This window comes from Pecten maximus, chromosome 11 (genome assembly GCF_902652985.1).
Source record: "Pecten maximus chromosome 11, xPecMax1.1, whole genome shotgun sequence".
NCBI lineage: Eukaryota > Metazoa > Mollusca > Bivalvia > Pectinida > Pectinidae > Pecten > Pecten maximus.
The window spans coordinates 29295178-29307580 of NC_047025.1; the positions used below are offsets into that span (position 1 = coordinate 29295178).

Below are 12403 nucleotides of genomic sequence, written 5' to 3' on the forward strand. Positions count from 1 at the left end.
GCATCATCAGCAGTTAAGTTGTGGACTATCTTCGAAGTAGTCAATATCCACTCCGTAACACGACAGTTTTGCTGTTAGTCCTCGCATAACCTTGCTGTCAATGGTCCTGTTGCGACTCAAGACCCAGGCGAACTGGGCGTTAGCCATTCCCAGGATCTCGGTACAGGAGAAGACGAGGGCGTGGTCTATGTAATCGGTTGCTACGATGGAATAGTCCAATGGTTGAGAGCCTAAAATGGAAGTAATGTGTATTGCTATTTTTTGTTTTTTTTTAATATGTAAGTATATTTTATGAATAAGTACACTGAGTATAGCTAAAACAGTACATGTCCCTTACCCGCGCCCGCCAGCTATTACACTGTAATGTTTTAAAAGAAACTTTGATTTTCAAAAAAAAAAAAAAAAAAAAGTAATGGTGACCTTGACCTTGAACTAACAACCCTGAAAGTCGAACACTTGTCCGAGATATTATTGTTCTTTGTAATTGTGTGAAGTTTGATCAAAATCCCTATGGGAACAAAGCCGCTAGAGTGCTGGGAATCGGTGTTATGTAAACATTTACCTACATACAAGACGGACGGAGATAAAACATATTACAACACTTCGTTGCAGGACGTCGCAGGAAAAATGTGGGCTTCGTGTTAATCGAAAACACCCATAGTCCAACCAAGCCACCAGCGCCATCCAAAAGTATGCTTAATGTACATCTGTATATGCATTAGCTTATTTGATACCGTTGTTCTGCATATATTTTTGCATTTATGTAAAAATAACAAGGTATGATTAAACAATGCATTTCAAGAAAGCATTTGAGGACATCTTATTGTTTCATTTCTCCTTTAAATCGATCATTGGATACTAACCGATGGATTCCAGCCAAAACGATATCCCGATAAAAACAACATAAGATTATTTTAGTGTTAAATGTCCGATACAATGCCTTGTAATGTAAACATGTATAAGGTCTGACGACGACTAGATGTATCACTATAGAAATGCTCTGCAGTATGTAATAACATTACCTATATCGACAGGTAATATTCACCAGGTATGAAATAAAGCTGACTATATGAATGTATCAGTATGAAATTGTTATCAATAGTGTCTACATATGGTCAATATTATGCGAATTGGTATTTGAAAGATTACATACCTGAACATGTGATAACAGAGTTACGCAATATACTTACTATCCGCGAACGTGACCATGTACCTGGCTGGAGTGGAAGGGTCGGCAACATAACCGTCTCCCTCGGCTACCACCGTGGTGTTGTCTGGCCTGTGTAGAGAGATAGCAGGCAGTGACAAGTTTTATTATCAAATGCTACAGTCTATGCAGTAGCCATCGTACACATTTATCGATTTGTAGAAATGCACATGGACTTTTGGTCAATGCCTGTCAAAAGCTTATTCTTAAAGATATAGGTTATATTATAATATTTTATGATCAAATACTATGTATAGATATTGAATATAAATATAAAATGTTGAACATAAATATTGTTACGTGATAATAACAGATAGATGAAACCCAGCAGCTAAGTTCAAAACACAATTTAATGATATATACAAAACTAAACACCTTACAGATTCGTGGTGTACGAGGTGGTGTATTAATCAGCACAGTTAATTACTTAACAGCTGTCCCTGAGTAATCCTTTCCTTTAAGTTTCTCCAGAATTAAGAATGTTTTAAATCCCACAGCTCACAGTTCCAGGATTTAATAATCCAACAGAATTCACAAAGCTCTCCTTAATGCCCCCATCACACTAAGACAAAGACCACGAAGACCGCACTGCGTCCTTAAAATTTCGAGAAACGCAGCGGGGTCGTGGCAAAAATGGAGAATTTTGCAGTTGTCACGTTCATATTACGCCCTCATTACGTCCTTGCTGGGTTCTTACTACGTCCTACACGTTTCCACTAAGACCTTATCTCGCGCATGTTCGCGCGTGCACCACGCTCTGTGTGTTCTTAATACGCTCTTACTACGTCCAAAAAGATCTTTCTACGCGTGCATTACGTAATTACTACGTTCTCTCTGCGTTTGCCCGTTCCCTATAAATACAACTTGACTTGTTTCTTTTTTCCATTCCCCTGCAATATTCACAATATGCCGCCGAGAAAATCCGGACAGTCCAAGACAGGCCGTGGTGGGAGAGGCAGAGGTAAAATTCTAAAAAATCCACCACCAGTTGCCAGCGTTGTTGCATCCGAAGCAACCAACGATTATGACGAAGAACCGAATTTTTCGACTGGTACAGGCAGGGCAGAGAAGTTCTTGATAACTTGTAACCATCTTCTTTTGTAGTTTGAACGAAAGTGATAATGAATTAAACTTGAAATGAGTATTTATACAGCCGATCCTCTGGACGTGGTTTTGACGTGGTGGTAACCTGTGACAGACGTGTCGTAAACTTAATGAGCACCGTAAGAACGTACTGGAAACCTAACGTGGTCATCAACAACGTGGTATTGGCGTACCTTGGTCATTGTACAAGCGTAGAGAGGTCGCAATAAGAACTACATTGACGTAGCAAGAACGCACTGACAACGCAATGAGAACGTAATACAATCCTTTCCATCAGCGCTACGCTTCCACTGCGTCAATGAAGTTCTCATTGGGTTTTGGTTACGTCATTACCACGTCAATACCGCTGGTACTGCGTCCCTGTTACGTTCTTACTACGTCCCGATTGGACCACGTCCTCGCTACGCTTTTTTTTAACATGCTCAAAGTTTGTTCACGTCCTCCAGGTCCATGAAGACCATAACACGTCCTTATCGGTCTCTATTGAGTCTTTACTACGTTGTACAAGTTCTTTCTGCGTTCGCATTGCGTTCTTCAATTTTTTCCAGGACGTGGTTGGACGTAGTGGGAACGTGACCTAGTGTGATGGGGGTATAACAGTTGTAAATCAGTTTTCACTATCGGGCAATTAATAATCCAGCAGAATTCATATAGCCCCCCTTAACAGTTGTAAGTCAGTTCTCAGTCCCACGCAATTAATAATCTAAAATAATTCATATAGCTCTCATTGACAATTGTAAACCACTTCTGAATAACAATTTGTCTCTCGTTGTATATTTATACAATTTGCCAAATCTTTCAAGCAAATTCTCCAACAATCTCTTTTCTAGAACTCTCTAACACACTTTTTGTAAGCAACCACTTGACAATAAATATTTGTTAACAAAATATTATGACACATCTCTCTTCCAGAACATTCCAGAAATAAGGTTGCAAGAGTTATATATTTCTGTAAGAATCGTCTCTCTTTAATCAATGGATCAATGAAAATATAAAGGATTGAATTTAGATATGGAATTATTGAATATTACAACTTTTAACACGCCATGGTCAAGGGTTACTGCTCGCGGTTCATTATCATCAAGAAAACGGTGAACATGTCATATTATATGGTGTTCATTTCATGTTTTAACCTCCAGTAAGACGTTTAGATATGATATATTCATTTGAAATATTCTTGACATTTGAAGTATTGTATCCTTACAATTTTCTCATCTTCATACACTACGTGGATACGTCATAAGAACAGGTATATTATTACAATTTATTTCATTATTTGAAATACATCAAGGTCACTTATGTGAAGAAACAAAAAGATAAATGTTACTCAGTTGTATATCTATTTATATTACCGATAAGTTTGGTGTGTCATATGTTTAAACCCATTTTATGAAAATGACAGTAGTCCTAATAGATCTTTGATGGGGATTCAATGTATGATAATAACAAATTTACATCATATATATACAGCACTGTCTAAACTACCTTAAATATTGCGCTTCACATCAATGATATAATAACAATACGCTTCTCATTAATGATATAATAACATTGCACTTCACATTAATGATATAATAACATTGCGCTTCACATTAATGATATGATAACATTGCGCTTCACATTAATTTTCACATTAATGATATAATAACATTGCGCTTCACATTAATGATATGATAACATTGCGCTTCACATTAATGATTTAATAACATTGCGCTTCACATTAATGATATGATAACATTGCGCTTCACATTAATGATATAATAACATGTCAAGTGATACACAATGCATATAACAGGTATAACATATATATAATAAAATATCAATGCAAGTAAATAGGTGCTAATTTACATGAAGTCAGCGTTAGAGTCTAAAAGGTAGACGTAAACAGATGAAGTTTAATTTTCTTGGCCTGGTTTTCGACTTCCTGGTAGCAGATGGTAAACTATTCCCCCAAAGTGTCTGTTACCTTTCCGAAACACTGCAGTTATCATATGTCAGAGTAGAAAGTTTGGAACACATAACAAGGATTCTGTCTCCGATCGTAGTGGTCGTGAACGAATGCAATGCTTTATATATACATATCTAACTCCTTGTATTGTGATCTGTATCGCAAATGTTCCAAATACAATGAAGTAAGCACCGGTATGTTGTGTTCCCTCTTTCGGGACTGGTACCAATGCGTTCTGAAGTGTTCTGGACCTCTGTCGGAGGCTAATTAGTGTATTATATCACCAACTCGCGCTGACTTTGTATAATTTCCGTTAGGAGCGAATATTGTATCTTCATAGCTATAATTGTTGCTATATGGAAAATAGCAGAGCACGAAAAATAAAGGTCATGTTGACTTCATGCAGAAGTAAAAGGAAAAGGAGACTAATCTATGTACGTGTCTCTCACTTGTTTTTGAATCCTTTTTCTAGAAACTACTTTAATACAATGTTTTTTAACAAGGAAAGAAATCAAGTTAAAACTAAACTACAAGGGCTGATTGATATGTTGCAGCCTCATATTGAATTATTTGAATTTTGACGGACATATTGTATTATTTTTTTACAACATAATCTCCTTCAGTATCTATATACTTTTGCCAGCAGTGTTTAAGGACCTCAATGCCATTTTAATATTTTAATAAAGCCATCCACTGCATGCATGTAACGTCATCATCGGACTGAAATAGCTATTTTCAGTTTTTGAAATAGATGAAAGTCTGATGGAGCGAGATCAGATGAATAAGGCGGATGCTCAATCAACTTAAAGTCACTATCGTGAATGGCGATATAAACTAACCAAATGAAACCGATCCTTGGAAAACAGGGCCCTATATAGTCAGAGAATAGTAGGGACTTAAAAAGAACATCCTTGAGTACCTCCTTCAATACGAGGCTCACAACATATCAATCATCCCTCGTAAAAGCGTAATCGTAGTTAATTATATATAACGACTGAAGCAGTGTTTTGGTTATTATTTCCTGTACAAAAAGAACATAAATAAGAAGATACGTATGTAGTCTAATTGTATTGCCAGGAAGTAGTGTCAAATTTTAGGTAGAAAGTAAAAATACTTACATATCTCCGAAGTTGTGAAGGCCTATATGTCCATCTGGTTTGAGTGTATATTCCATTCGGATACAACTTTGATTCTCCTCAAATTGGTCATAGAATCGGAACACCTCGTACCACACCCCAAGGAACTTTTAGATATAAAAATATAGTTTATTGTTTTCATAAATTCTTTTGGCATGTGCACAGAGTTAGATTACATTTTCTCATCATTAAGGTCAGATATATATGTTGATTAAAAAACAATGTTTAAATCAACTTATGTTAGGTTACAGATACATATAAGTGAGTTTGAAATTTTCGAAACTGATATTACATATAAGATTACTTTACAAGCAATATTTAGCACATCGAATGACTGGAATATGACAGAGTTCTACATATCCGGGAGTATGCTTGTTGTACTACCAAATAAACACGCATGGAAATTAATTGGTAATTACACAACGGAGTCACCCCTATCTAATAATCCAAATAAGCCAAATATCTTATTTAATATGTTTAAAAACATAAAGAGTTTACCGATGTGAACACAAAACCTTAATTCCAACTCAAAATCGATTAAATGAAGGCAGCATGTGAACAAACAAAAGACTCAAATATACACATAAAACATACAAAACGATTAAACCCATGTGTTTCGGAAGAGTAAGCGTTCGGTAAACCAAGGTCATATCCCAGTAATAATATGTTCTTTAAAGGAGAACCGGAGTACAATTGTAGTTGCAAAGATACCAAGCCAATTAACCTTAGTTAATAACAAGGAGTGGATACCTTTTTAGTAGTCGATGACAAGCTACTAGCCTACGTAAGGAACAAAGAAATACCTATGTGTTAACAAAACCGTAATCCTTACTAAAACACATATCACGGTAACGTTTGAAACATACAATAAGATGTCCCTGCAGAGTAAGCGTCCTCTCCTTTATGATGCAAATATAGTACTATGTCAAATCCAATATCAAAACGAGATCCGGGACGGTGACGGCGGAACCAACAGACATATGAGGCCTGTAACCCTGGTAAATACTAGCCGCAATATACCGCTCGGCTAGAGAGATCTTCTCTTTAGCTCGATCGGTTGAGCGTAAGACTAGTAAGCCAGAGGTCCCGGGTTCGATCCCTAGCGAAGGCAGTGATTTAAATTTAATTTATCATGCGCTCTGTTACATTTTCAGCAGATTTTTCAAGAAAGCGTGCATCCGGGGTATTATTGCACCATATTTGCTAGTAAATAATTACAAATCGAACATTAGCAGCGATTTTACAACAAAATACCGCGATTAAGTGAAGTCGATAGGGGTAGGGCCATTGCTCTGATAATTCAGGGGCATTCAGGACATCATGTAACCCAACAATACGGTATACATTGTACATGAAACAACAGTATTCCGCTAAGTTGAACGTCTCAGGGCCACAGGGAGATTGGGTGATCGTCCCAGGAGCGGACGCCCACGCATTACGTCGCGACGTCATGATCAAGACATGCGGCCAGTGTGTCCAAGAACGGTTAGGAATAAGTTGCGGAAATTTCATTTAAGGTGAGGATGTCCTATGTAGGTCAGCCACTTAAACAGAGGCGACGCCAACGTCGAATGCAGTGGCTTATTGCACATGCACCTAATCGGTTTCGTTTTGCCCACTAGTCACGCATGTTGTTCACTGACGAGTGTCGCTTTAAGCTTTACACGTCATATGGACGACAACGTGTCTATCGACGTCGTGGCGAGCGATATTCTGACGCTTGCGTAACGGAAAGCGACAGATTCGGGGTAGGGTCTGTTGTGGTAAAGGGGCCGCGGTGGCCGAGTGGTTAAGGTGTCCCGACACTTTAACACAAGCCCTCCACCTCTGGGTTGCGAGTTCGAAACCTACGTGGGCCAGTTGCCAGGTACTGACCGTAGGCCGGTGGTTTTTCTCCGTGTACTCCGGCTTTCATCCACCTTTAAAACTTGGCACGTCCTTAAATGACCCTGGCTATTAAAAGGACGTTAAACAAAAAACAAAACAAACAGTTATGTTAAGGGCAGGGATACCTCAAGGCGTGAAACACCTCTCATGGTTATCCATGGTAATCTTACAACAGTAAGATATCGGGATCAGGTCTTGAGACCACACGTTCTTCCTCTTATCCATCAATGCAACCTAACGTTGCAGCAGGTGAACGCGAGGCCCCATATTGTTGGGGTTTGTCGTGACTTTCTGGCTCAAAACAACGTTCCAGGCCTTGATTGGCCGCCGTATAGTCCATATACTGTATGTCCCAGATTGAGCATTTGTGGGACGAGCTAGACAGGTGAGTTAGAAAGTGCGTCAACTTCCATATGACGTCGCTCAACTAACGTAGGCCCTTATTCAGGAATGGAATAATGTCATTTAATGGGGCCAATGTTAAGGAGAGTAAGAGTAGCGACTGATGCCAGGGGTGGGTTTTATACACTACTGATTTGGATCAGGAAACGGGGTAGGGTATCCTTGCTTTGTGATAGGGCAGTGAAAATTATCAAAATGTTTTCAGTGAAGATGAAATAATCGAGAAACCCACACCATAAACACATCATTAAAGAATCATGTAAAATAATATTTATCGAAAATAGATTTGCGTTTCTTTCTTCCGCTAGTGTATTATAAACCCGATATAGATTTTTTTTATTGCAAACAGCCACAAAGAACAATACATGGTTGATGAACTAAAGCTATCTCGCATATAAACTGATATTGTACATTTTAGTAAGCGTTCTTTGTATCAGCTAGGTTCTGACTATGAAGCATGGGGTGAACAAACATATCACGTGACAAAGCAAGCTGTCACTGCGTCACATGATCAAATCTACAGGTAGTATCAATCAAGATAAAGTGTTTCGACATAGCTAATTACCCCCTCCTATTCCATGTAATGCTTTGTGTGAGGGTGTTAGTGAAACTTATCTGTTATTGACATCACTGAATGGCGAAAGTCTAACGAAATACTATAGGGGATCTAAGCGAGTCAGCGTAATATGATTTTTTAAATGATTGTAATAGTTTGATATGATAATAAAGATATTACTTAACCTTGAAATGGCTAATTTTATGGAAATTTCTTTATACATTTGTATTATAATATGTGTCTCCCATTACAAAACATTTAAATGTAACCATTTGTATAATATGCGTCAGTCTACACACAGAACTGGAAATGTTATAGATGATAAAATCTGAATTTTTGAAGCTATGTTCGTCTTATTTTATATGAGCACATGCAATGTGCACGATTTTAGTGCATATAAGAGATTTTAATGTACGTATATAAGTGATTTTAACTTTTCATACGAACCCCAGGAATTGCATAGTACGCGTCCGTGTACGAGTACATAGTACAGTACGTCTACGCCCAGAACTGGAGAGGTCTAATTTGATATATATGGCGTTGTGTCCAGTACATACACATCTTGATTAAAAGATGTCACATCCCCATCACGTTCTTTGTTTTCTCATAGAATTATTGTATTGTATTTTTTAAATATTTTTTTTCGTATCACTTGACAATTGATACACTAAAACCATTGATATTGTTGGTATAACACATAACTCTGCATTAAACACATTTCAGTGATTTAATGATTCCGAAATCAAAGTATATAGGTAGTTTAATTTTCTAACTACGGTTATACAAAACCAGCTTTACGATAATTCCTGCGGTGTTGAACATATAAACGAAAATGTTAGAAAAATTGGATAGTGCAAAAGACGAGCAAGATATTAGCAGTTTAAAGCACTAATTGAGGATTAGATACAGTAGAATAAAAAAATGTATGATACTACGTCATACAGCTGTGTCGTCCTGAAAAGTCCTATCAGGACGCGTCCTGTGATGATAGCGACATCCTACAGCTGTGTCGTCCTTCTAGGACTCGTCAGTGATGATAGGGACATCATACAGCTGTATCGTCCTTCTAGAAGTCATCGGTGATGATAGGGACATCCTACATGTACAGCTGTATCGTCCTTCTAGGACTCGTCAGTGATGATAGGGACATCATACAGCTGTATCGTCCTGATAGGACTCGTCAGTGATGATAGGGACATCATACAGCTGTGTCGTCCTGATAGGACTCGTCAGTGATGATAGGGACATCATACAGCTGTATCGTCCTGATAGGACTCGTCAGTGATGATAGGGACATCATACAGCTGTATCGTCCTGATAGGACTCGTCAGTGATGATGGGGACATCATACAGCTGTGTCGTCCTTCTAGGACTCGTCAGTGATGGTAAGGGACATCATACAGCTGTATCGTCCTGGTAGGACTCGTCAGTGATGATAGGGACATCATACAGCTGTGTCGTCCTGATAGGACTCGTCGGTGATGATAGCGACATCCTACAGCTGTGTCGTCCTTCTAGAACTCGTCGGTGATGATAGGGACATCCTACAGCTGTATCGTCCTTCTAGGACTCGTCAGTGATGATAGGGACATCATACAGCTGTATCGTCCTGATAGGACTCGTCAGTGATGATAGGGACATCATACAGCTGTGTCGTCCTGATAGGACTCGTCAGTGATGATAGGGACATCATACAGCTGTGTCGTCCTGATAGGACTCGTCAGTGATGATAGGGACATCATACAGCTGTGTCGTCCTGATAGGACTCGTCAGTGATGATAGAGACATCATACAGCTGTGTCGTCCTGATAGGACTCGTCAGTGATGCTAAAGACATCATACAGCTGTGTCGTCCTGCTAGGACTTGTCAATGATGCTAAAGACATCATACAGCTGTGTCGTTCTGCTAGAACTCGTCAATGATGATAGGGACATCATACAGCTGTATCGTCCTGATAGGACTCGTCAGTGATGATAGGGACATCATACAGCTGTATCGTCCTGATAGGACTCGTCAGTGATGATAGGGACATCATACAGCTGTGTCGTCCTGATAGGACTCGTCAGTGATGATAGGGACATCATACAGCTGTGTCGTCCTGATAGGACTCGTCAGTGATGATAGGGACATCATACAGCTGTATCGTCCTGATAGGACTCGTCAGTGATGCTAGAGACATCATACAGCTGTATCGTCCTGATAGGACTCGTCAGTGATGATAGGGACATCCTACAGCTGTATCGTCCTGCTAGGACTCGTCAGTGATGATAGGGACATCATACAGCTGTATCGTCCTGATAGGACTCGTCAGTGATGATAGGGACATCATACAGCTGTATCGTCCTGATAGGACTCGTCAGTGATGATAGGGACATCCTACAGCTGTATCGTCCTGCTAGGACTCGTCAGTGATGATAGGGACATCATACAGCTGTATCGTCCTGATAGGACTCGTCAGTGATGGTAGAGACATCATACAGCTGTATCGTCCTGATAGGACTCGTCAGTGATGATAGGGACATCCTACAGCTGTATCGTCCTGATAGGACTCGTCAGTGATGATAGGGACATCCTACAGCTGTGTCGTCCTGATAGGACTCGTCAGTGATGGTAGAGACATCATACAGCTGTATCGTCCTGATAGGACTCGTCAGTGATGGTAGAGACATCATACAGCTGTATCGCCCTGATAGGACTCGTCAGTGATGATAGGGACATCATACAGCTGTATCGTCCTGATAGGACTCGTCAGTGATGGTAGAGACATCATACAGCTGTATCGTCCTGATAGGACTCGTCAGTGATGATAGAGACATCATACAGCTGTATCGTCCTGATAGGACTCGTCAGTGATGATAGGGACATCATACAGCTGTATCGTCCTGATAGGACTCGTCAGTAATGGTAGAGACATCATACAGCAGTGTCGTCCTGATAGGACTCGTCAGTGATGATAGGGACATCATACAGCTGTATCGTCCTGATAGGACTCGTCAGTAATGGTAGAGACATCATACAGCAGTGTCGTCCTGATAGGACTCGACAGTGATGATAGGGACATCATACAGTTGTGTCGTCCTGATAGGACTCGACAGTGATGATAGGGACATCATACAGCTGTGTCGTCCTGATAGGACTCGTCAGTAATGATAGGGACATCATACAGCTGTGTCGTCCTGATAGGACTCGTCAGTGATGATAGGGACATCATACAGCTGTATCGTCCTGATAGGACTCGTCAGTGATGGTAGAGACATCATACAGCTGTATCGTCCTGATAGGACTCGTCAGTGATGATAGGGACATCCGACAGCTGTGTCGTCCTGATAGGACTCGTCAGTGATGATAGAGACATCATACAGTTAAACAATTCCAAGACTCGTTTTATAAAATCTCATATAATGGAAACTCATTTAAGATCCTATATTTTGACTGATATGAAAACTTACCGGCTGGATCTTGAATTCTGGCATTGGTTCAACATTCGGACACTTTCCATGGGAGAGAACCTGACCGTCGATGTCCATAATGACCAATCTTAATGTCACCAGCACACATAAAGCTCGTGAATGCATTCTCTGTACAGAATCCAATTCTAGTCAGTCGTACAGAATGATGATAGTAAAGGAAGTACTGTGTTATACAAGTGACTGTTTCTGTTATACTGGACCCCCATGTCGCTGCTCATGCATATTCATAGAAATGTTGCGGGGAGAATAACACAGCATGATGGTGGCTAGTCTTGATTTTTTGCAGTGAAAAGGAATGTTTGATTTTGTACACGATTTTTCATTTTTAATTAACCGATTCCGTAAATGTTTGTGACAAATCGGAACGGACTTGTATTAGCATCGAAACAACAATAGTTAATACGTCAACACACACAGCGACTGAAAAATGTGTCAAGAAAAGAGTGCAGTATTATTCTGACCAATAGAAAATGATTTATCATCCGCTGGGATTTTTCGAAAAATGAATGAACATGATTGCTACATAAAAAAGGTGATTAAATTAAACTGAAAGAAAATAAAATTGTCATGACGAGAAGGAAAACCAAATAGCAGATGGGAGTACAAAACAACAGTAGAAGGAACGCTGCAAGAAAATCGACAATCAGCAATGACAGATAATCGCAGGAAAGTCTGATGATTTCATCACTTTC

General features: G+C 39.5%; 1 protein-coding gene across 1 annotated transcript; it reads right to left on the reverse strand.

Moving 5' to 3' along the window:
* Window positions 1-6: 6 nt before the first annotated feature.
* Window positions 7-11768, reverse strand: LOC117338544 (apolipoprotein D-like). Its single transcript, XM_033899902.1, has 4 exons — window positions 11691-11768; window positions 5378-5502; window positions 1191-1279; window positions 7-230 (listed from the first exon to the last, which is right to left on the reverse strand). Exons 1-4 carry the CDS (start codon window positions 11766-11768, stop codon window positions 7-9), a joined length of 516 nt encoding a protein of 171 aa, XP_033755793.1.
* Between the last annotated feature and the right edge of the window lie 635 nt (window positions 11769-12403).